Source organism: Pollachius pollachius, assembly GCF_949987615.1.
Source record: "Pollachius pollachius genome assembly, chromosome: 7".
NCBI classification, from domain to species: domain Eukaryota; kingdom Metazoa; phylum Chordata; class Actinopteri; order Gadiformes; family Gadidae; genus Pollachius; species Pollachius pollachius.
This window is the reverse complement of record NC_136940.1, coordinates 19,430,566-19,457,743: the sequence shown is the minus strand read 5'-3', so window position 1 is coordinate 19,457,743 and position 27,178 is coordinate 19,430,566. Positions and strand designations below refer to the sequence as shown.

Genomic DNA, 27,178 nt, shown 5'->3' with positions numbered 1-27,178 from the left:
TACGTTTTTGTGGGAGCCAATCATCAAGCTGGCTTCTCCTCCCCCCCGGCGCGCTCTTGGCTGGTTTAACACAATGACGACAGGGAAGCGGCGGCAAGCAGCCAATTGCGTACAGTCAGTTGAACTAGGCCCGATGATCACGCCTTTTGAGCTGAAGAAAATGACAGCGGCTTCCCCTGACCAATAGACCTCTGAAGAATAAGTCCCGGCTCCGAGGCGCTTGGTTCCATGTTTAAATGTCTATGGAAAATAACGTGGGGGTTTTGAATGATCGTACGTGACAAACTCTGTAGGTGGCGAAGAAGTAAAAGCTGCTCAGGTTTTGAACTACACACTTTTTCCATCTAGATTCCACTTGGGTTTTGGATTGTCTTAAAGTAGTTAACTATTATGAAGAAGCATTACGCTAACGCGGATCTGCACCGATTTAGGGCGTCACGACTCTCCCAGTCAAGGTTGCATAGCAACGGCAATGTTTCATAGTTTGTCTTCACCGAAATGGCATCAGAGCCTGCCTACGGAGGAGGCAGGCTTAATATCGATACTATTACTATATATATATATATATATAACTATTAATATCTATGAGCTAAAATCTACAATCAATCGAATATCTCAATAACAGCCAACAAACTCTTCACGGTCACGTGAAGAGTGACCGTGAAGATAATGGGCCTGCTTTACGGCCCATTATGGCTGGCTAATATCATATTATAAATCATTGTCTAAAAACAAATGTCGGGTCGTGGAGAAAAGAGGCCGAACCTCTAAGGATTCATCGATTAGGATTTATAGACCAATGAAATCACGCGTGAAATCATGACAATCAAGTTCGGTTGTGAATGGTTGCGAGCAACTCCCGCCTCCCTAACAAGTATGACGTATGAAGTCTGCGCAGTTCAGAACTAGCTCCCGGTTAGCATTAATAATAGTTAACTACTTTAACGGCCCCGACAATCCAAAACCCAAGTGGAATCTAGATGGAAAAAGTGTGTAGTTCAAAACCTGAGCAGTTTTACTTCTTCTCCACCTACAGAGTTTGTCACGTACGATCATTCAAAACCCCCACGTTATTTTCGATGGACATTTAAACATGGAACCAAGAGCCTCGGAGGCGGGACTTATTCTTCAGAGGTCTATGTGCAATCTACGCTTGAGCTGTACATCATTCTCTCCTTCTATACTGGGTCGTTCATTTTTCTGTATTTTCATTTTTTTTCGCTGTTCTGCTAAGTTGAACGGTGCCCCATTTGTTAGCAACAAATGGGGCACTAACGCTGAAAGGCCTCATTCACACGTGTCTTACATTTTTAATCAGCTGAACTCTCGAGTTTTGTCAGGATCGGATGTGAAAACACGGCGTAATTAAAACCGAGCTCTCCGCCTCAAAGGCCCCCGTTTGATTTCATAGATGTTTCATAATGACGACGGAGGGCCTACATTGTATAAGCCTATGATAAAGTATAATAGGCTTATAGTAGCCCATGCTTGCTGTCGAGTTTAATGCAGATGTTGACAGGAACGAAGTGAACGTTGGGAAAAGGTAATTAGTTTGACCGCTTTGGTCTTTAGCGGGGGTGCTGCGACTCGCCTATAGAAAGCTGTGGGAAACCAAGATGTGCCGATTGATTTCTTTCAAGCGTTAAACCAAACAAAATAAGTCATCATTGAGCCGCATATATAAGAAAGTATATGATTCGTAAGTCGACGATGGGTATGGCCAAACCAATCAGATTCAACCATGCAAAGCCTGGGCCGAGGACACCCAAAGAGATTATGCAGAGGAAGTGGAAAAACGAAAAGAAAGAGAGGAAGACCAGGGGCCCTATCTTGCATCCGGCACAACTGACTTTCTAAACTGACGTATGTGTCGTTGCTAGTTTGCAACTGGCGCAGAGCGTTCTTTTCCCTCCACCGCCACGCACCTGTAAATTAGGGAATGATCTTGCGCCCCAAGGGGCGGTTCGGCGAAAGGAGGAGACGTGTTCTGGCGCAAACGTTCCCTGGTGCTATTTTGCAGTTTCAGAAAACAATTGCGCCACAAACCAGGAAATACCTGGTTTAAAGTCAGTGGCGCGTTGTTCAGATGCTATTTTAAGGGCGCATGCACAATGTTGCTTGCGCACCTCGCGCATACACTTTGCTTCCCTCATCTACCTAGCCACACATTCTTGGTCAATTATTTGGGAAAGAACCGCTGATACGGCGGTAATAAGTTGTACTTTTAAATCAATGCATCTGCAAACACCGTACAGCAAACACATATTTTCTTGACACAGACATCGTGTACAAGCCCATAACTTTTAGGATTGATGAGTATTTGATCGTGAGAAAACATTGTTTTACCGCGAGTGAGTGTTAAAAAGAATGAATGAATGCGCGCAAGCGTGTGTGTATGTGTAAAATAATTAATGAAAGCGGGCGCGCGTGTGTGTCCATCTGTTTAAACACACGCAAACTAAACACGTAATGCATAATACAGTCCATGGCAATGTATATTAACGTGGGGACACATGCATAGTAGGAACACAGGTCGATAACGATAATGCATAGAATACTGGTAAGAAATTATCTTTGTTAATGTATTGCGTATATCATTAAATAGAACCACAGTTACCGGATATCATATGTGTGTTAAGTTTTCTTTGCCGGAATTTATTTGAGGACTCAGTGTTTCTGAAGTTGTGGAAGAAAACGCTATTCCATGTGTGAATTAGGCCATATTATTTGGCCATAAACTGAGCCATTTCAAGTTTGAAATTCATGTGGTCATGCATCTGTCTCATCGGAGACTGCAAACGCGCTGACAAAATATCAACTCGTCAGATTCAAATGCGCTCATGGCTCTTAAAGGGGATGGGAGATGGCGCTCTCATTGGTTTATTGCACGTTACGCCCAAACCACACCTACGGGTAATTAGGCTACTTCAGACCAACCCTTTTTAGATTCGCGCCGGGCGCATTTATGCGCTGGTAATATAGCAGCATAGCCATAGAACCGCCCACAAAGCTACTTGCGCTTGGCCCTTCTCACTTGCGTTTCAGACCTTTAAAATAGGGCCCCAGGAGTGAAAATAAATGTTTAAGAAAACTAAAGAGGATGAAAGAAGGGAGAAAAGGACAAACATTTTTAGGAAAGCAGGAGAAAAAAAAGAGAGGATAAAGTGAGGGAAGAGGACCAGGATGATATTACTACAGAAAAGAGGACTAGATGATATGGAATAATAAGGAAAAAAAATCATGTTTAAGAAAAAATGGGGGTAAACATGGGAGATATGGAGGAGGAAGAGGATGGAAGAGAATGAGATGGAGGAGCTTGAGCAAGAGGAGAATGAAGAGGAAGAGGACAAGGTGGATGACAATGGAGAGAAAATGGTTCAAAGTATTTTAAATTAATTCTACTTTTCTAGTTACATAGCTGCCCCTCAACGGTCCATAATAAGGGCATGCAGCTTTATATCAACCAAAACAATGTATTAAGAGAAAGGTTATTCAAATATGGACTGAATTTTAATCATCTATTTCATTCAGGGGACAGGATGGCATTTGTTTATGGTCTGTATGTGTCAACCCAGTCAGCATAAGCATATGTTGATGGTGTACGTTTTGTGAAACTAGGATTACGTTATGTTTCAATGTAAAACAAGCAATTAAAATGTGTAAATGATAAAATGTCATGGTTTCATTATCAAACAATACAAATGTTCATCCAATGTATAAATCAAAACAGAATCAAACGTCACACTAAAGTTGCAATACTTGATCCTCTTTCATAGGCTTCATTTGTGACTTCTTATCCGGTCTATCTGCATAACAGCTAAATCTCAGTTCAAATATCACTCCATGACAAATGGGCTGCCTGTTCATGTCCTAGAGCTGCCAAGTGGGCTACTTGGATTAATGTGTTGCCATTCGTTAGCTGGTGCTATGACATGGATGCTGTTTCATTCAGCACTTTATGTCCCAAGTGTCCACACCGAGTGCAGCGCAGCAAACAGCCCTTAGCTTGTCACTTATTACAATGTCTGGAAGAGCAAACAAAACACTAGAAGCGTTGTTAAATGAAGGGCGGAAGCAATGACCCAATGCCTTTCAATGTTTTTAGGGTGTTCAAACATGCTGCTTTTTAGGAAGGGTACTTATAGGTATTGTGTCTCCTTAATTCAAAATACAGAAATTCCTGTATTTACTTTTTATTGCCAAAACTCAAAAATGCAATTCAAAGAAGATTATACGGGTGAATTGGACAATTAAAAATACGACTTTTATGGTACATTATTTTTTTATTAAATAAGATAATGTGCATCGATTTATTATCTAGTTACCTTTTGAGTAATAAATAAAGTAAGGGTTCAAATCTTGCTCTGGTTGGGCAATGGGGCCTACACATTCAGACTGGAGGGCGCAAACATAAAACACAAAGCAAACAATATAATATGTAATTTCTGCCAATAGGGTTCCCTCAATCAAAACCATAATTAAATAAACTGTTTTGACATTGTGAAGTAGCTTGGGATCTGATGTGTATTGGGGAGTTTTTGTATTCATCAACATTGCCGGAGAAAATCTATCTGACATGACTCATGTTCACAGACAAGCTAATGAAGTTCTATTTACACTACCTTCAGTCACGTTTACTCACATTTATTCTCATTATATAATGAGGAAATGGTATTATACCTTTAATGTAAAATAAGAAAGATGTATTTGTAGTGTTTTAAATGTTCCAGGTGAAATGGCAAGAGCATACAGATGAAGAACAGCTATTTAACACATTTTACATTTATGAAAAAAATAAATAGTTTGCTTGATAACACCTTTCAGAATTGTATCTCCTAAATATATATTCTTTGACTGAAGTAAAACCAGTCTATGTGAAAGATAACACGTTGCATGGTCATTAGATTGAGTGTGGTAGCGTTCAACAAATACAAAAGAGTAGGAAAGGTTATTTGGAGAATATGTTCTATTAAAAAGTACAACTAAAGTCGTATTTCTCCAAAATGGTCAGTCACTACTAGCTGGTATAATATGGAATCAAAGACAAAAATGCAATGAACTCTAAGGTGTCAGTTTAAAAGATTGAATACAGTCAGCTGACCTGAGTTCCTTCTACCACGCAGGTGTCCGACCAGGTTGTAAATCTTGCTGTGGGTCCACTGGTTTCCAATGGTGAGTCTGACCTTTTTCCTCTCTGAGAATTACAAGCAGAGATGTTGTGATTAAAATGACATTTATACACTCACAGTACAATTCTCCCTCCGGCAAATCACACACACATATACATACACAAATGATCTTCAAATGTGTCTAAACAGGACTTTTAAGTTTTATTGAATAACATATTTATTGGGCTGGCCTGCAAATGGGATAGTCATTGTCCATCCCTCGCCCTGTAAAGTTGTAATCCTGAATAATAGTGTTTAGTCAAACGGGTCAAAGGTCGTTGTTACCATTAAGTTAAAAGCAATGGGTAATAGGATATCCCAATACATGAAGAAATTAGGTGTGCATACATACATGCACAAGTATGTTTGCCTTTCCTGCTGTAAACCCTAACCCATTAGTAAACAAAGGTTATTATAGGATGGAACAAGCATACTAATAACAGATACAGATGACCAGAGGGAGACATCAATATATCTCTCTTCTTGTCTTTCAATTAATATTCTCTCCATTTTTATTTGGTTTTACCCTCCAAGACTATTAATGTTGTTTTATCTGTCTCTATTTCTGTTTATTACTTCTCTCTCCATAACTCCTTGGAGTGATGAATTTGCTCTCCCATTTTGTTCTTGAATAATAGTCAATAAACACTTAATTTTTCCCTTTTCTTCCTTGTTGCGTCTGAACAGGCTGAGGGGATTGTGAGTGTGTTGTGTCTTTCCTGTAAACGTTGTATAGGTCAAGATGTTAATCTAGATCTTGATCAATAATAATCTTGACCATTATTACGTGGCGTGTTGACGTGAGCTCCCAGCAGAGACAGGAAGTAAGACCCCATACTCACAGGGATATTTTCCATGCATTCCTCAGCACGGCACGCAATACAACACCTCACCAACTCTGTTATCCCCCCTTAGAAACACACACCTGCACAGGCACACACACACACACACACACACACACACACACACACACCCACCGTTGCCCTTCCAAATCCTTGTTTAATACGTGTTACAAAATTCACTGCCCGTCTTCTCACTGGTACCACGTAGGGCCATTTATTATGTGTGACACCAACACAAATGACTTTGGCTAAAGAGCACTGGGAAAGAACATGTGGTCCCGTTTGTGTATCCAATCTGCAGCCGCACTCCGCAGAGAGAGCGTGCGGAGGGAGAGAGATATTCGTCACCGAGTAATTCCCCGCGCAGTCTTCATGATGGATCGCTTTACAGAAGGGGGCTGCTTTTTGCAGGTGAGGAGGTGAGCCTCGCTTAAAGTTTTCCAGGAGTTTGAATAAGAAATTCTGTGCCACAACGACTTCCTTTTTTTGACATGTCGCAGAAACGAGGCGTCACCGCCTGTAGTGCATCCCAACCTGGGCCTAACAGCTGTGATCTTATTGGTCATTTGGCCTCTTCTTTAGGATAGGGCGTACGCAACATACTATCAGAGGCAGTTTTGTGTTAAAAACTGGTTTCAGCAATCGAAAGGAAATTGGAAAGAAATCACAAAGTTGCATGCTCTGATTTGGTCACATAGTTGGAGAGGGTCAGAGTCCTCATGTTCCCAGACTTAAATGACACTTGGGGCTCTGACAACCGCTCTCTCTCTACACTTGCCCCTCACTACCTTACTGCAGTAAAGTTGGTTTCATGTTGGCTATTTGCCAACTTTACTGGTTTCTGATTGTGTTCTACTGACCAGCGATCACTCAACGCAGCATTCATTGATTGTCTCTTGTTACTGGCTGGCTATACATAAGTCTCCCAACTCCTGGATTTGGAGTGCAATCTGTGCCCTGTGAGCACAGGAAATGTGAGATGGCCTGAGATAATGGCCTAAGATTTAAAAAGTTTTGTAGTGTGTGCCTTACATCACTAAATGTGGCCTCACTGGGAATTGTAGAAAGGGGATTCCATGATGGTGTTATGGAGCGCAAGGCAAAACAAATATATGTCATATTCGCTTTTGATGTCGGGACGGCATATATATATATATATATATATATATATATATATATATATATATATATATATATATATATACACACACACACACACACCGATTCACTAGCAGGTGAAACATCCCCATTAACACCACAGATTACACTACGAACGGCTGGAGACATCAGGTCCGCCTTTTGAAACTATCAGCATTCTTGCTCAATTATTGTGAATTATAATGAGGGGCTATCATTTTGTGTTGTGGCCCCATATTTATGGCGGTGAATTGCAGCCTCGGTCTAGACAGTTACTACCACCATAAACATCTCTCCCGCAGAGAGTGGGCCATATTTTCCCCGGCGAGGGGCAACAAAAGGCTCTGAACTAAAGTCATTTTGCCCATATTTTGCAAATGGAAAACTAATCACTCAAAGTGATAAACAACCGCTGAACAATAATGCACCTGCGAACTCCCAGAGATATACGTGGCGCTAATGAAAAGAGCTGATATAAAACCACGCTAGCTGATTTCAGATGCTTCAGCGTTGCCTCTCGTGGGGTACTGAGAGTAGAGTTGAGGCGAGGGCGGTGGTGGTGGTGGTGGAGGGGAGGGCAGCAATAAGTGAATGTAGGGAACCTGCACAGAGCAATCAATAGCAGTGTAATTAAGGGGCCTCAGAGTCCTTTTTTCTATAAAGCGCTTTCACATTGTTCTGCATTTCTCTGCTCTCCCTCCCTCTCTCTCCCTCTCTCTCTCTCTCTCTCTCTCTCTCCCTCTCTCTCTCTCTCTCGCTCTCTCGCCCCCTCTGTGCCCTGCCGCTGTAATTACTGAGGAAATGTGCTATGCTTTTGCCGTTTGTGAATAGAGAGTGAGCGAAAGCGAGGGGGAGATGGTTCTGCAATTAGAATTAAAGAAAGATGAATGCGTCTGCGGGGCAAAAGCACAACCTTAAAGGATTTGGCATTGTGCTGGAGGCAGACTTGCAGGAATCCGCTTAGCTCTATCCTGCGGTGGAAGTAGGGGCCGTCTGGACTCAGCCATCAAGGTAGCTGGTGTGAGCCTCTCGACACGCATCTCCTTTCTGATGCCTGAATAGGGGATGTGTATGTGCGTAACATTGTCCCAAACAACACACCAATGTACAAACACTTCACAGCACAGTCCCAACACAGACATGGACACAACACACTCACACACTTAGAAAAAAAAGCCTGTGGGCACTAAGAGTGTGTGAGTGGCGTCACCCCCAACAGGTCATCTCTTTACGATCGGTAGATCCCCACTGTGTCCCCCCCAAGCAATTAACCAATGGCCAACCAATAGAGCCGGCTCTAATTTAATGGGAATTATAAGGAGACGAAATGGGGAGAAAAGGAATTAACAAAGAGCCGGGGAAGAGAATAAAGGCCCCTCAGATGAAAACAAATGATAGCGCTCTCCATCCCCAACAGTGGTCAAAGGTTTAGCCAATCGATGGGAGTAAGATTACATTGCTCCCTTAATCTCTCCATCTCTGCACTTGGTAGTCTCTCGCCCTCACTTTCTTTCTGCTCTTAATATTGTTCCACTTTCTCTTAATGCTCACCTTTTAAGAATCGTCTGTTTGGGCCGCACACACACACACACACACACACACACACACACACACACACACACACACACACACACACACACACACAGGAGCACACAGCTGGAGGCAAGATTTAAAATCATTGAGATTTTATTTCAAGTGAGAAATCCTATAGATATCATTTTTAAAGACGTATGAATCGCACAAAAGATAACGATACGTCGATTCACAGACATGGCTGTGAAAACAACTTTTCACCGCACAAATCCCTGTAAGTATTCTTCTTATAGGGATTTGTGAATGGGACAAAAAAGTAGACCCATGCCCATGAAAGACAACTTTTGTATACAAAAATGCATACAAATATATTGATTCAAAATATGCACAAATCGAAAGAAATATTTTAAGCACTTAAGCACCAGAAGATATTGCTACGTGCTTTCCTCCAGAATACAATTCAAGTATTTTTCCATTCATTGTTTCGACTTACAACTGTTATCAACGTTTAACCACCTAAACAACAACATCAATACTTTTACCTCATCCAAAAGTTACAAACATGATGGAAAAAGAAAAGATTTTTTTCCCCTTTAGCGGAGCAACAATAAATCCTGTGAGACACACCCTTGTAAGGGCTATTTGGGGATATATTTGGACTGTCGCCTCCAATTCAAAAACGACTTGTTGCCAGATGTAATAGGGATGGACACGCACATTAACACACTAATGTTACCCTCACTCTATAAAGGGAATCAATGAAACCAATACCATGACATGTTAGATAAGGTCAGGTCTGTGCGGTGTGCAGGCATGATGAACAGTCTCTCTGTGAATGTGTGTGTGCTTCTGTGAGTGTGTGTGTGTGTGTGTGTGTGTGTGTGTGTGTGTGTGTTTTCATGTGTTTGTCTATCGGTGTATGCATTTTTTTATGTGTGCATGTGTGTTTGTGTATCTGTGAGTGCATGTTTGTGTGTGTGCATGTGTGTTTGCATGTTTGTGTGTGTGCATGTGTGTTTGTCTATCTATAGGCATGTGTGTTTGTGTATCTGTGTGTGCATGTGAGTGTGCGTGCATGTGTGTTTGTGTATCTGCGTGTTCATGTTTGTGTGTGGGCCTGTGTGTTTGTGTATCTGTGTGTGCATGTTTGTGGGGTTGCATGTGTGTTTGTGTATCTGTACGTGAATGCGTGGTGATGTGGTGCGAGGCAGAAGGCAGTGTTCCAGTCAGTGAGTGCTTCCTCAGGTGGGCGAGTGGGTAATGGAGACAGATAGACGAACCAGTAAAGAGAAATCCAACTGCTGGGATACAAGAGTAACGCTATATGTTGCGGTGCAGGGTCGAGGAGGTGGCCTTGTGTTTAAAGCTATTAAGTAAAGCTATATCTACACTTCAATCTACAATTATAACAATTCGACTGATATTGGCAACTATTGAGTTGACTTATTTACTGTTTTTTACATATATGTTGTTTAATAAGAATAAACTTTTGACCAAATATCTACATTATCCAGTACATACATGATAGTCTACTGTCTCATATTTTCAGATATAAATCTATGTATAGATCCTCTATACATATTGACCCATCAAGGGGTGCTGCACAACCCTTGATGGGTCAATATATCTACATCCCACAATAGTCACAGTAAGGATTTACCCTTGGGGATATCATCTTAATATTTTTATAGGTCTGTATATGTGTTTATGTGGGTGTGTTTGTGTGTGTTTATGTTTTTTGTGCATAAGTGTGTGCGGTTGTATGTGTTGGTGTGCGCCCACATTTGTGTGTGTGTTTCAAATGGAGTCCAATGGGAAAAAGACCAGTCAAATGTAGGATAATGCTCCTGATACATATGCAGAGAGAGAGAGAGAGAGAGAGAGAGAGAGAGAGAGAGAGAGAGAGAGAGAAGAGAGAGAGAGAGAGAGAGAGAGAGAGAGATGATAAGAAAGAGGCCATTGGCAAAGAATCCCTTGGGTGATTGGGGGGAGATAAAAGGGGATTTACACTCTCGATAGCGGGAATTACCTTCTAATGGTGTTGGCCACATCTCTCTCTATCTCCCTGTGATACACTCTTGGGCTCTCTGCATTTCACTAACCAGGCTCCATTTCACTGAATTGGGGCAGTGTTTTCGTTCATCCTCGTTTGCATAGATTCAGAGCATGTGCACACACACAGGTATGTGAATGCATGTACATAGATAGACAGACAGACAGACCGACAGACAGACAGACAGACAGACAGACAGACAGACAGACACCTGCCCTCGCTATTCATAGATGTGTACAGCTTATCAACATTTTTAGCTCCAATTGCAAGTATATCAGTGTCTCAGTGTCTGATTAAGTGCCCAGAGCCCAGCCGGGCATCACGCGGGCTTACGTTTGCTAAGCAGAATGCTGGACAACAGCATGATACTCCTCTGGGGAGAGAAGGTCACGGTGGCTCCTGATTAAATTCAGATATTCCATCGATAAAAAAAAAAAGATACACCCACACAGAGTCGCCCCGCGACTCGGTAGAGTGGCTCAAGACTGACGAACCGCACGTAGGTTCAACCCAGTGCACGGTGAGATTATCAAGCATTACCAGAGGCTTAGGTTACAGCGTGGTCGGCTAACACCTGCGTCCCACCTCAAGAGGCCTTCCCTTGTCTCCTTTCACACCCGCGGTGTGTGAACGGCTGAGGATGAGGGCAGTAGCTGTGTTTCGCCGTCTCAGACAGTGGTGAAGGGAGGTCGATACACTGTTGGGGTCGATGGGTGAAATAACACCTGTATTAGAGGATGTTGGTGTGTGTGTGTGTGTGTGTGTGTGTGTGTTTTTGTGTGTGTGTGTGTGTGTGTGCGCTTGTGTGTCATTTGTGCATCGCTGCCATGCAAACTTCAGCCTCACATCATGGATCAATCGCTCATCAAGAGGAAATGTATAAAATGTACGGTCGCAGCGATTAGTCGATTAATCCATTAGTTGATCGACAGAAAACATTGTGCGTAATCTAAGATTGGTAATCACTACATCGTAAAAATCACCTGCATGTGGAGGCGTGGCCAACGGGATGCAGGCTCCTCCCCCCTCTGGGGAGGTGGGCGACGATAGCAGTCTCTTTGCCAAGGAGGCAGAGACTGGCTGTACCAGCAGAGATGTCAGGCTGCCCCCTGCTCCTCTCGACGGATGGACTGGAGACAGACAGACAGGAGGGACAGACACAGAGATGGGAAAGATACAGAGAGGAGACAGAAACAGAAAGGAGACAGGGACAGAGGGGAGACAGATACAGAGAAGGGAGCGATACAGAGAGGGGAGAGATACAGAGAAGGGACAGATACAGAGAGGAGACAGATACAGAGAAGGGACAGATACAGAGAGGAGACAGATACAGAGAGGAGACAGATACAGAGAGGAGACAGATACAGAGAAGGGAGAGATACAGAGAGGGGAGAGATACAGAGAAGGGACAGATACAGAGAGGAGACAGATACAGAGAAGGGACAGATACAGAGAGGAGACAGATACAGAGAGGAGACAGATACAGAGAGGAGACAGATACAGAGAAGGGAGAGATACATAGAAGGGAGAGATACAGAGAAGGGAGAGATCCAGAGAGGAGACAGATACAGAGAGGAGACAGATACAGAGAGGAGACAGATACAGAGAAGGGAGAGATACAGAGAAGGGAGAGATACAGAGAGGAGACAGATACAGGGAAGGGACAGATGCAGAGAGGGGAGAGATACAGAGAAGGGAGAGACACAAGTAAAAAATATGATAGTTATTATTCTATATATTTTGAGGAACCACGAGGAACAACCATATATGCCAGGCAAATCTATTGGAAAGATGAAACATTTTTATATGAAAGGCAATTCTAAGTAAGTACATTGGAGATATGGGTCGTAATTATAACGAGCACAGGGCCCGTTCAAAACATGCCTTTTCAGAAGGGCCAATTGCTTTGCCGTCTGTATTGCTGCTTGAAGCTCTCTCAAGAGCAGCTCATCCAAACAACATAACACTCGACTCCGTGCTCCCTTTGATTCCCAGCAATACACCCGTCAATTGAGTCGATGGAAAGAAGGGTTGTCGGGGACACTGAAGGACATGCAGGCGATGTCGACAGAATGATATGAAGGTAGTGTATCCAGCCTCCAAGCACAGTGAACGAGCGTCGGAAGTTAACGAGCGTGAACCGTAGCTCGTGTGGGCCCGATGTCGACGCAGTTGAAGTCCTGCTGGAGTCTGTCCGTAGAGCCCTGAAGCCCCGCCCACATGGAGCCCCGCCCCCCTGAAGCGCAACAGAACACTGCTGGTTGTTGGTTTTGTTCAAAGTCCATTCAAATTGAACGTTGTCATGTCCAAATAAATGTGGACAATGCATTTCCTCGGGTGCCCAGCCATACACAGGCTAAGGGCCCTATTTTAACTGTCTGAAACGCAAGTGAGAAGCGCCAAGCGCAAGTAGCTTTGTGAGCGGTTCTATGGCGATGTCTCTATTTTACCGGCGCAAAAATGACTCTTGTGCCCGGCGCAAATCTAAATAGGCGTTGGTCTGAAGTTGCCTAATTACCCGTAGGTGTGGTTTGGGCGTAACGTGCAATAAACCAATGAGAGTGCCAGCTCCCATCCCTTTTAAGAGCCATGAGCACATTTGAATCTGATGAGTTAATATTTTGACAGCGCGTCTGCAGTCTCCGATGAGACAGATGCACATGAATTTCAAACTTGAAATGGCTCAGTTTATGGCCAAATAATATGGCCTGATTCAGACATGGAATAAAGGTTTTCTTCCACAACTTCAGAAATACTGAGTCCTCAAATAGATTTTGGCAAAGAAAAGTTAACACACATATGATATGCGGTAACTGTGGTTCTATTTAATGATATACGCAAAACATTATAAACATTGTTTCTTATCAGTATTGTATGTATCGTTATCGACCTGTGTTCCTAATATGCATGTGTCCCCCCGTTAATATACATTGCCATGGACCGTATTATGCGTTATGTGTTTAGTTTGCGTGTGTTTAAACAGATGGATGCACAGACACGCGCCTGCATTCATTAATTCTTTTACACATACACACACGCGCGCGTGCATTCATTCATTCTTTTTAACACTTACTCGCGGTAAAACGATGTTTTCTCATGATCAAATACTCATCAATCCTAAAAGTTATGGGCATGTACACGATTTCTGTGTCACAAACATGTGTGTTTGCTGTACGGTGTTTACAGATGCATTGATTTAAAAGTACAACTTATTACCGTTGTATCAGCTGTTCTTTCCGAAATAATTTACCAAGAATGTGTGGCTAGGTAGATGAGGGAAGCAAAGTGTATACGCGAGGTGCACAAGCAACATTATGCATGCGCCCTTAAAATAGCATCTGAACAACGCGCCACTGACTTTAAACCAGGTATTTCCTGTTTTGGGCGGAATTGTTTTCTGAAACTGCAAAATAGCACCAGGGAACGTTTGCGCCAGACCACGCCCCCTCCTTTCGCCGAACCGCCCCTTGGGGCGCAAGATCATTCCCTAATTTACCGACGCGTGGCGCAGGAGGGAAAAGAACGCTCTGCGCCAGTTGCAAACTAACAACGACACATGCGCCAGTGAGAAAGTCAATTGCGCCGAATGCAAGATAGGGCCCTAAGTGTGAGGTAAATCAGATGAACGGTTCTAGAGATAAGTGAAGGACACGCCAACATACAGACCTACCTACAGAGATTAGGCGTTAAATAGGTAGATATGATGATGGCCTTATCGCGCCCTAACTATATGAGGGACGCAATTTAGGCATTAAGGGAGGTACCGATATTAATGGGAACACATAGTCTGAATTAGCCATTTACTTTCTCTTATGTAGCCCACTTTCTTCCAAATGTCTTTTTCATGATTCTCAGTTCCCTTTCTAATAGCCCAATTCCTTTACGAACTGAGTAAAGTATTATCTTTTCTACAAACAAACCCCCCTCCCCACCCTCCAAATGGGCTTGTGCGAAATCTCCCAGCCATAATAACCTTGACCCCTCATATATTTCTGTTATGGCATTATCCCTGTAATTACTTTGAGTACAATTTGTACTATTAGCATTATTACACATGATATATGACATTAACACAACCGGCTGTTTGTGTTCCCAAGGGAGCTGTGCTGAAAAATGAACACACTCACAGTATTGTAAGAGGCTTTTGGATAAAAGCGTTTGCCAAATGACTGTAGATGATTATATTATGATATTATAACACAACTTGAAAAGAGTAAGCATCAGCCAATTTAGGCCAGATATAGAACATAATGCGGAAAAGAACAGTCATGAAAACCAAATGTAATATACATCGTTTTAGCTACAACCACTACTGCTATTACGACTACTGCTACTGCTGCATTGTTGGAACACAAGTCATAATAATATTTCTAAAAGGGAGTAACATATAGAATTGTCTTAATCAATATAGCAAGGTCGAAAAAAGGGATGGGATGCATTTCACATTAGCATGTGATGAATTGCAACAGGATGGAAACATGCCTTCTATTGTGCAACCAACCGCTTTAAAAAGCACGCTATAATGGCCAATAGACCTTTAATTTACGTCTTATTGTGTTTTGTTTTCTACAGTAGTGTAATGCCCTTCCCTGAGGGCGTCATTTGATGTGAAGATGTTAATATATTTGACAGATCAAATAGTATAAAACGTTGCGTGGAATGAAACAGGTTAGCATGTTGAGCAGAGGCCTAGAGTATGTGGTATGTTTGTTTAATCGTGTTGTGCATGATTATTGGCGGTCTCGAGACAGCAGCTATCCCCAAAACAATTCTTGCCATTTTGATATGTGTGCATGATTCCTATTGGGGATTGAAACATCTGTGTCTCGCTGCCTGCCAATGCTCAGGAGAGAGCTGGGAATAAACAGTTTGCCTGGAGGAATATACCTTTTCAGCAGGTTTTGTGTGTGTGTGTGTGTGTGTGTGTGTGTGTGTGTGTGTGTGTGTGTGTGTGTGTGTGTGTGTGTGTGCATGTTCTTCCGAGAGGGATTCTTGTGTAAACACAACACAACAGCGAAACACTATTTCCTCTAAGACCTCATCAAGTAAGCTACGATTGAGCTACGGTGCGCTCTGTTTTGGGAAATGTGTTTCTCAAGGTTTGATTTATTTTTCATCCCTGTGATCGCAAGGCCAGAATTTTGCTCTAGCGAGGGCTGATGTTGATGTCGCTTTTTACTCAAACACTCATTATTTATGAGTACGAAAAACAAACACACAACTTGATAAGTGATGTTCTTTTTTGAATATTGCCTCATGTTTGAAGTTTATTTCAGTCATAACACTGCTCTTGTACAAAAGCACACATTCTAACTACTCCTTGTAGCCTGACAACTGCAAACCATATGAGTAAGTGTGCTGCAACCTGGACACTGAATGATCCACACGCACAACTAATTAATTGCACAATTTGCTGTAATTATTCACAATTAATCACTAATTAATTGTATTCAATTTATTGCCATGTTTGTAAACATTAATATTTAAACACGGTCACCAAATTATATCAATCAACACAAATTAACATCTTACGAACTGTAAACTAGCTCTCTCCAAGGAACTAGAGAGCCCTAATTTGCATCATACATAGTACATGCATCAACGTTATTAACAGCAAAATGCTTTAGATTCAAGCGCAAGTTACATTTTTTAATCATTAAGGTTATTGATTGTGTTCAATAAATGTATCATCATGTATAAGACAATATATATGTCTTACGTTAACATCATCATAGGCCTGGTTTACACAAGAGTCTCGGAACTCTTAAATCCCAAATTGCAAAACGGTTGTGGGAGTGCGACGCAAAGAGATGTTTTCTCCGTAGAAACAGCTTGAAGCAGAGGGGCGAGAGAATGTGGTGTGTACACTACATTCAGTCAAGGTTGAGGACACACGTTTTTGTCTAAACAGATCACTCGCGGAAGCGCTGTCAATGCTTGGGCTCTGCTCATATGTAGCAGTTATAAACCAACATAAAGCAAAGGGCGGGGTTATGATAATGGTTCTGAAACATCATAGACTTTGAGGAGGAGGAGAAGGATGATGAGGGCCACAGGAGAACCCATATGCTCTAGAAGGTCCAGCAGTGAGGCCTTAAGTGAACACGACAAGCAGCCCCAAGCTTCTGAGCTGATGATGCACCCAAGTGTGTGTGTGTTGGGGGATGAGGGGCTGGAGGTGGAACTAGCCTTCATATTGCAGCAGGGCTTGGCAGCCGGCCAAACTCTAGGGGCGCCAAGCTGGGAACCAGTGGTTGCTCAACACTTTTTTAACACGCTTGGTAATACACTGTGCTATATTCACGAATGAAGTCCTGGGGCCACATGTATAGAAGAACTCTGTGTGGGTGTCTCCGCAAATTAATGTCAAGAGAGAAAGGTTGTAATTGGTCAAACGTACCACAACGGTACAGAGTTTTCTGTTTATACATACCAATCGTCCTCTTTCACCTGTGCGCAGGTGAAAGAGCGACCAAGGTCTTGTTTAAATTATCAGTCACTGCAATTATCATGCAATTCAGGATCGCTCAACTTACTGTTATTTTTAGCCAGCAAAATGTCATGTTTAAGCCGGGGTATCTGGACTATTTAAATCCATTATAATTTATGTGCATGTGCGTTTCTTTATATGGATTATTCATGTCCAGACATTGCATTAGACGTAATCAGTAATCATTAATAACAATACTTCAGTCATTCATACTAATCACACTGTCATATGATTGTGTCGGGTCAGGCCATTGCCATTTCTGGTAAAAGGGTTTTTTTCAAGCTCATTGTTTCTCAGTTCCACAGGTTCCTAAGTTCACAGGGTTCTCAGTTCCATAGGGTCCTAGGTTCACAGGTTTCTCAGTTCCACAGGTTCCTAAGTTCACAGGTTTCTCAGTTCTTAAGGGTCCTAAGTTCACATGTTTCTCAGTTTTGAAGGGTATATGTTCCTCCATTTGATTTGATTTTGAAGGTCTCTAAAATAATGGCTGCCTGCATCTGTGGCTTTCCGGATCAAATCTGATTTGACAGGGAATACTAAAGAGTCTAGGTGGTTCTGAGGTCATGAATAGATAACCAGTGGGTTTTGAGATTCAACAATTTATTGGGTAAATATAATAGTATCTTTTGTGTTTTGTGGTGTATTGAAATTTTAGTTTTGCCCAAATTTGGCCAAGGCCAGGAGAGGTACCTTCCTCCTACCATTTAAGCCTCAACGAGAGGCATTAGCCAATTTTTCAATTGTTTTATGTTTTATGTCAGGGAAACAAAGGAAAACAATATTTGTTAAATATATTCACAGCCCTAAGGCAGTGCATGGGACCACAAAACCCATTTGAGAAGTCCCCACACTAGCCCATGTCATATTAAGCAAATACAGAGCTGGAAAATGTCATTTTCAGGTTCCCATTGTTTTATATATAGAGCCGGGGAACATAGGATCCTGGGTACATAGGACACATTTGTAGAACTAAGGGACACAAGAGCCTTTGCCATGTTCTCCTTCATTCATGTCATTATCATCACATGGGTTAAGTGAAGGAAATAGAGACATACTCATTTCTACCGTAGGATAGAGAGGGACATTAAAAAAAGGCATAGAAGAGTGTCAACGTGTTAAAGGTTGAAGAAGATTGCATTTGGCGAGGTCAGAAAACAACATATGCTAATTGTCTGTATTATTCAAACTAGGGGTGCAGAGGTCATGGTGGTGAATTATTTCCACTTGAGATAATACAGAGTTAGTTAACGACAATGCTCACAGAAGCACACAACCACACACACAAACAGCCATTACCTTCACTTGAGCGATTATGTAAGCAATGCAGACGTCCTGGCAATGCGCTTAACCGTGTTCAACCCCAGAAGAAAGAGTCAAATTGGGAGCAATTTTTAGCCCAGATACAATTTCTATGTTAACATGGAAGTAAAAGGTTTACGTTAAGAATGTGGATACTAAAGAGCTTTATACCATCATCGCAACGTACAAGGAGAATTGTATCATGTTTCATCACTACGTTTTGTAAGTTCAGAATAATACAAATTGATTCTTGATTATTAATTCTTAAAAAAAAATTGATTGTCATTTTATTTTTTAAACTTCTTTATAGATAAATTCAGTACCATGTTTTGGAGTAAATGGGGACATAACAAAATAGGTCCATTTGCTCTCCAATTGGATGCATTAGTTACAGAGGACAGGATAACAAATAAATCTCTTTTGAATCTGTTTTCCTGGCCAAAGGTAAAGCTTAGGGGTATGGGCAATCAATCCAACAGACACCCTTTAATAGCTATTTGATTCTTAATTCCACTTCCATTGTGGTCATCTCTGTAATCACAAAATTACTAGCATTTGTTTGTTTACATAATCCATGCCAGAAACGATTGCCTGATGCCTTGCAGCTAAATGATTAGGTCACACACCTGAGCATTTATTCAAAAACTTTTAAAATATTGTAACTTGTTGATCCAAACAGCAAACATAGTCCCTAATCCAAGTTTATTTTTCTGCAAGAACCAATTTGGATGTTTGCCATTGTAGGGGAATGTCCACAGTATAATACTTGAAAACAAAGAGAGGTTCAGGCATTTCTTTTTAGTATATATCAGTTACAGGATGTGTTTTTATTGATAACATTATTTATATCACTATATTCAGCATTGACTTCAGATATCGCCATGCAATTTGAAGCTAAGAGCTAATTGACATACATTACATACTACAAAGTTACTACAAAGTTAGACACAAAAAAACAACAACCCTGATCTGCAGTGTGTGTCATCATTACTAACAAGTTATGTTGCGTACCTTGGTGTATGCGCCAATAGCAATGGCTCTGGTTGTGGGGGGATATGAAGCAATTTATGTAGCATTAGTCCTCTTTCTAGCTGTTAATGAGCCACACACCAGACAATGAGCAAAACCACTCACAGTGCTTTCAGTTCAGTCTTGTTTTCTGTTTTCTTGCCTTAACCCCCAAGTGTCTCTCTCTCGCTCTCTCTGGCCATGCTTTTCTCTGCTAATGTCATTTGCTTTCTGTGGCGCAATGCTTTTTGGCTGATGGTGACAGTTAAGCGGGGGGAGTTTTCAGAGCGTCATTAAAGCTTTCATTAAAACTCCATCATCATTAGAGAAGAATTAGTTATTTCCTGGACCGGACATCACAGCAGCACAGGGATATCAAAACATAATCAATTCCATGCAAAAAAAGGAATCAATTTAGTCGCAAAGCACTCAGCGTATCACCAGTTGGCTTATAACAGCTGTTGCTGTTTGCTTATTCATATCAATTCCTGTAGTTCATTTCTTTAAGTGAGGCCACATTTGGAAGCCATATAAATAGGTGGTTGGCAAACCGCTCATGAATATGTCAAAGCAAAATCACCATAACAGCATATTAAACAATACCTGTCCCAATCAAGATGACTCGAGACCCAACGATTGCAAATGTTTTTACAAGGTGCAGAGGTCAAATTGCAATCAGTTTATTCCACTTGTCACACGGCAAACAAGGTCCTATGAATATCATTTATACCACTTGGCCATATTAGTTAGTAGGGTGGGGAAATCTTCCAGAATCTTTAGGGAAACCTTGACATGTCAATCTGAACTCTAAAGCATTTCAACATATGATTAGCGTCCAGCAAGTCCCTAACGCTAGGATGGGCGTTCAGATTATAGCCAGCCATCAGATGGGAGTTCAGCGCTATAAACTCATAAAGCATGACAGGTTTCAAAATTAAGAAAGTGGTTGGCGTTAAGATTTGTGGGTTCGAGAACGTCAAACAAAGCTTTGATCTTATTAGATGCGCTTTGGTCTTGTTACACACGCTTGAGAGGCCAGCGTCACCTGGGTCTAAGTTGAAATGGTTTTAACTTGAAGTGCAGTGTCAAGGTGGGGGATCCGAGCTGTCCATTAAGCCCAAAATAGCGCTAATGCTAGATTGGGCTTCAACACTCAACTCCATAGGCAAACACCAGCAACGCCAACGCTAGAAGCTCATTTGGGAAATTCCTATTGTAGAAGGTTTCCCTGAAAAAATGAAATAATATTGCAGAGACTTTGTTGAACTTTTGCTAGTGATGCTAATTAATTAATTAGCTAGTGATGCTAGCATCACTCCGTCAAGTCAATTTTGTTTTCTCAAATCAAAGAAAAACTCAGGCAAAACATTATTTGATTTGGAATATCAACCAAAGCCAAAGTGTTGTTTAAATACCCAGCTGCATGGATAATTTCCACTTTGATACTTAAAAAAGTAGGACTATCAGAACAATATTGAGTTAATTTTACACCAGCGAGTGTGTGTCTGTGTTTGTGTGACTTTAAGCTCTGCACACTGTAGCACTACCAATTATGAGACTGGAAGAGCGGAGGGGACCCTCCTGCAGTGCTTACAAGCTGGAATACATTCACTTCCATACTTTGATCACTCTTGGTGGTCGTCCAACACAAGGCTGTGTCTATTGCTACATACAAACCAGAATAGCACACAAATAAACACACAAACACACACACACACACACACACACACACACACACACACACACACACACAGACACACACACACACACCTCAACCACAACAACAAACACATGTACACACAGCTCTTCCAGGAATCTGATAATACATGCAATGAAAAAGATAGATTTACAAGCAGAGGAAGTGGAACACTGATCAACAGTAGTCTGCCTCACTGAACACCAGATAGAGAGGAAGAAGAGACGAAGAGCAGAAAAACAATGCGAAGGAGGGACGGATGGGTAGAGAGAGTTATTAAGGAGAGAGTGAATGGATAGAGAGCAGGGTAAAGAAGACAGAGAGAAGGGAAAATAGGAAATAAGTATTCAGTGGGGAGAAATGCGGTAAAGGGGATCTGAATGAGATTTGAATGGCTTTAGATCGATGACATTTGTGGTTAAAGATAAATGTTTCTGTATATAAAATGCTTGTACCCGAATAGATTCTATTGTTCCATTTTCTAACTGCATATTTACAGCACATATAGGTTTAGGCATGTCACCCAATATTGAAAAGTACAACAAAACAAGACAGATACTAAAACTACTATTTGGGTGGTGCCTTGAGACTATAAACCTCAACCTACACATTGTTATATTGCGGTTCCAGTGTAAATCATGATAAAAGTACTGGTAGTCCTCTATATATTCTTAATGGCAGATGTTGATTGGGGCAGCACTCCATGATTGTATAATTGCAAAGACCCAATTTACCACAACACAATGAAATGAGGTGAACATCCAAAGCTCAATAGGTGTGCAAATATTCACATGACTTTTGCTGTCATTGTCAGTGTTACTTTACCATGTTTCATTTCAGAGAGGCTATGCAAAAGTTACTTAATAATAATGAAAATATAATTTTGAAAATAAAATGTCATGCATAGCATAGTTTGAAATTATACATTGTTGTTTGTTCACTAGCTATCATAGAGTATGCGTGGATTGATAATCGATCAATACTTTGCTGTGTTTTTCCTGTGTGTGTGTACCATTTTTTTGCTGTCGTCTTGTTCAGTTCACCAAAACAAAATAGATAGATTTGACTTTAACACAATGGGGCATTACCAGGTCATATACTGTACATGTTGAATACAAATAAATGTCCAAGTGGCTCTATGACATTATTTATTTATCTCCAATTCCATGATCGCAGACCTTCAAACTTTAATCATTCATGAACAGCCAAAGAAAACTGACTTTAAACCAGGTATTTCCTGGTTTGTGGCGGAATTGTTTTCTGAAACTGCAAAATAGCACCAGGGAACGTTTGCGCCAGAACACGCCTCCTCCTTTCGCCGAACCGCCCCTTGGGGCGCAAGATCATTCCCTAATTTACCGACGCGTGGCGGAGGAGGGAAAAGAACGCTCTGCGCCAATTGAAAACTAGCAACGACACACGCGTCAGTGTGGAAAGTCAATTGCGCTGGATGCAAGATAGGGCCCTATGTGTATACATGTACAGTATGGTATTTTCAATTTCTTACAGTTGGTATAGTCTATGTAGGACAAACCGATTTCCTTAGATATTGACACTATGATTAACATGTGTCTTTTCTTTTTATTACTTTTGGGTTCTCAATTCTTGCGAGTTTGTTATGTGTCTGTTTCTGTCTTTGTTTTAGTTTTTTTGGTATTTTACTATGTTTGCCAGTTTTGGGCTTCTGCCTAGTTTGAAATTTTTTTTATTTGATGACTTTATTTTTTTTACTTGCTTCCAAGTTTCAACATTTGGGTCCTCATCCTGAACTCTGATACTTTTTGTTTTTTCTCCTCCCACAGCTTGTGGTTTATCTTCTTCAACCCTACCTTCCCACCCAAACCGTGTCTTACCTTTTTCCTTGCCACATCCCTCCCTTTATTCCTGATGTTCCCTTGTATTCCTCCCCTCTATCCCCCCCAGCTACCATATCTGCTACCCTTCCCCTTGTCAGTCACCTTCCCTTTTCCTCTCCTCCTCTCCGTCTTTCACAGATTATCAATCGTCTTCAGGAGTTGCCGTGGTGACACACCAGCCAACAGAAATAGGTATTAACTACAAGGTGTGGGGTGTAGGTTTGTGCCTATGTGTGTGTGTGTGGGTATGAGTGTGTACATGTGATGCTTCAAAGGATCTAGGCGAGAGATTACTTCAAGGGCTGCTGAACTCGTCTTCGTAACTGAAGCGAAGAGTATGGATTGGTCACAAAGTTGGAACAAAGTATGGATCATCTTACATGGCAAAAAATAGCAGCCGAGAGAGAGAAAATGGTAGCTCCACCGGATGAATTTGGGATTCATTTTGAATTCAGAGATAAGGAGGAAATAATGATTTGGATATTAAAGTAATAGCATATTACATTAACAACCTGCATGCACTGGCTGCAAGTAATGATCATTTCCGTTGTTGCACATTTCATTTAACATTTGGATGAACTCAAAACACATAAACAAGTTACCAGAAACATTTGGATGATAATCAGAATGACTAACCACATATTTGTTTATTTATTTCGATTTTTAACTAAAGGTAGAATCTGTCCTTTTTCATGAAACTAATCTAAAAATGACAAGACTGGTTTTGTGTGTTGTTGAGATATGTTCTTACATTATCCAAAATGTTTCCATCATTATTCAAGCTATTAAAGGTGTGCATTTCGTTTGGTAATGAATAATGATTTGTCAAAATTATAGTTCCTGTATTTAAAATAAATCAATAACAATTATTATTTAAATAATGGATTTAGCACCAGAATATACAGTTCAAAACATTAAAACAAATAATAACCTCTACCTTCCAGAGGTAAGCTTTTTTATTTTCAAGGTCAGAGGCCATTCTCTAGGCCTTCTCTCATTCTCTCTCTCTGAAGGCAGCTACCCTGAACGATCCAATGCTGGCCACTCTAAATTGATTGAGTCAACGATATCAATCATGATCACCCAGATTGAGTGATCATGGCAGGCAATTGTGATTTCAGGTAGATTCAGGTGATTCTATTCTACCCATACATCTCAAAGATGAACTCAACAATTGTTTGATATATTATTAAGCCACACTGACTGCAAAGTTGAACGTTTGCGATTGACGGATCGATGATTCACAGCAGTTTCAGTGGTATCCACTTCAAGTTCAAGTTCAAGTTCAAAAGCTTTATTTGTCCAACATGTTGCCATATTAGAAAATTGTCTTTGATTGAAGGCACTTTATAACACTGCTGGGGTCATTTTCCCACCAAACCAAATTTTAAGGTGGTTTGCGTCAAAATGTGATATGCTTGTGATCAACAATCCCCACTATCCACTAGAAGCCCATTCAACATTCAACTATCCACATGAGCCTCTTCGTAAACACACATACCTTCTTCTCCTGAGATTTATTCTCCCCTGCTAATGAATACTGATGATTACTATGACTTAACCTACGCAAACACAAAATAGGACATATTAGACATTTGAAATGAAACCACAAGTACAAATGAGGGGCAACATACATTAGAAAGACATTATGGATTGTCATGAGAAGCAATGTCATGAGAAAGAGGGACGTTTGTGTTTTTTTTTTCTTTCAATGAGGCAAAAGTTTGATGTTGAATGGCTACCATTGGAAAGTAGGGGATTTCTCTAAGAGGTATTAAATATAAGTATTAATGCAAGCGAGCTAAACACTGAGAAGCACTCAAAAGCCCAGGTAGGTGTGGAAAGACCCCAGAAGATTTATTTAATACTCCTTTAAGTAAGGTAGCAAGGAATATGGTTTTACTTCTTTCCTATAAGGAATGGTGGGAGCTCCTATTAGCAAATGTTAGGATTTGAATAGAGCTGTCGCTGGAATTCTCTGGAGCAAAGCGCTTCGGTCAGTGATTTGTCAGCACGTCCAGAAATGTGTCCTCTTTCGTGACTCTGTCGGTGCGGACGCAGAACCGTGTCCTGCTCAGTGACAGTCGGCACACAATTATCTCTGCTTTGGTCTGGCTTTTCTATGCGCCAAGAAAGAAATCTCATTATTACATGTAATTATTCTTAATGAACGTGGACCTCAAATGTGAGGGTTCACTCACTCATGGCTCAATTAAAACCTGCTGTTGCCTGCTGGCACCGCAAAGACACATTTCCATGACAACATTTCCATTACAATGCATGCAATGTTGATTCGGGTGGGGAATAACCACAAGCCATTTCTAAGGGTATTGGTGAGTGTATGCGCACACGCACATGCATGTTTTTTCATTTGTGAATGCATGAGGCCACTATTGTGTGCTATTGTGCTGAACTGAGGTTGAACTCATTATTTAAACATTGGTTGGTCTCCATATTCTCGTAGGAAGTCTCCTAGTCTCGTCCCGCACACAATCTCATGCCAATTCCCGAATATTTGAATCGAACTAAAGCTCTTCCCGACCAGCAATCACCGGAGGCTTACCAGAAGAAACCTGTGACCACAAACTGCCCTTCTGTGACATGGAAATGGTGTTTAAATGTTATTCCTGCAGATGCTCGTAAGTGACGCTAAGAGCAAAATAAAATTTGAATATGAGTGCACTTTTGCGAGCGCATGCTGAGAATTACGGCAAATGATCTCAGGGGTGGGACACACCACACCACACACGTTGACACTCGCATCCTGCTAAAACAAAATTAATATCATGGATTTACACTCTTCCCAGATGGCTCCAGCTACAGCTTCCAACACTGACACCCACTCACTCAAGAGAAATCTTCTTAGCGGATTACATTGTTTTTAACATCGAAGAGACTATGTATTATTGCCCGTTTTCAATATATAATTCAGTATTTTAACTTTGTTCATGTATTTCAAAATGTAGTAATAGCAAAATAACCAGATCTAAGCAGTAATAACCTATCATGGTCACTTCCAGACAAGGCCTCCTACAGGACTGGTGGGTGGACATGTGGGAAATATTTTGCCTATTACCATTCAGCCTGGCAGGTAGAAGATTTAGGAAGACACAGAGAGGGGATCAGGCTCGGAATAGGGATTCACAGTCAGTGAAAAGAGAGACTGTGCACACGCACGCACGTGAGCACATACGCACACTTTATCTTGAATAAAAGTCCAACGAGACATACAGAATTCAGCAGCCGACTAGCAATGAGGCGAGTGAGGAACGCAACCGTGTTCTTGAGCCTAGACTATTGGCCAGTGAGATTACTAAAGATACAAACAAGAATGATCAAACAAACACCTAAAGGGGCCCATTGTCTTTGTATCATGTTTCTGATTTAATCAACAGCGTCAAGTGGACACTGTGAAAGAGACTGTGATGAAAGCAGAAGGCTGGTGAGGAGCAGCATAACAACGAAAGACAACACCTGCTGTGTGAATCATCGTAGCCCGTAGCGAAGAAACACTGTCTCTTAATGGTGCGCATTATCTCTCCAAACCGGGGGAGCTGATTTCACATGGCTAGGCAGAGGGAATGGAGATAGAGAGCTCTGACTGTTTTGAAGATAGAGAGTGATGTGTGAAGATACTGCAGAGGATACATAATTACTAACTAGTTGCCCCACTTTTAGCTATTGTTAAATCTGTACTACACAAATGTAAGTGTTCCCTTCCATGTACACTGTTATCGCATGGTATCATAAGCATGTGCAGACAATCAGAAGTAAGCAAGAATCTGATCAAATATGGGTATAAGAATGTCAAATGCAGAACACTATGACATGTAGATGTAGCATTTAGTAGTCTTTACTCTTTTTGGGCCCTATCTTGCATCCGGCGCAATTTACTTAATCGCTGGCGCATGTGTCGTTGCTAGTTTGCAACTGGCGCAGAGCGTTCTTTTCCCTCCTGCGCCACGCGTCGGTAAATTAGGGAATGATCTTGCACCACAAGGGGCGGTTCGGCGAAAGGAGGAGGCGTGTTCTGGCGCAAACGTTCCCTGGTGCTATTTTGCAGTTTCAGAAACCACTTGCGCCACAAACCAGGAAA

The 27,178-nt window shown here is 41.4% G+C and overlaps 1 protein-coding gene across 1 annotated transcript in view; it reads right to left on the bottom strand.

Annotated features, from left to right (window-relative positions):
• The window catches only part of naaladl2 (N-acetylated alpha-linked acidic dipeptidase like 2), a gene marked incomplete at both ends in the record, with an annotated part of 159,111 nt that overhangs the window by 81,847 nt on the left and 50,086 nt on the right, over positions 1-27,178 (bottom strand). The window contains 2 exons of the mRNA XM_079740038.1: positions 5,102-5,194; positions 11,717-11,845. Of these exons, the coding sequence (XP_079596164.1) occupies positions 5,102-5,194; positions 11,717-11,845 (222 nt within the window). The remainder of the gene's footprint in view (positions 1-5,101; positions 5,195-11,716; positions 11,846-27,178) is intronic.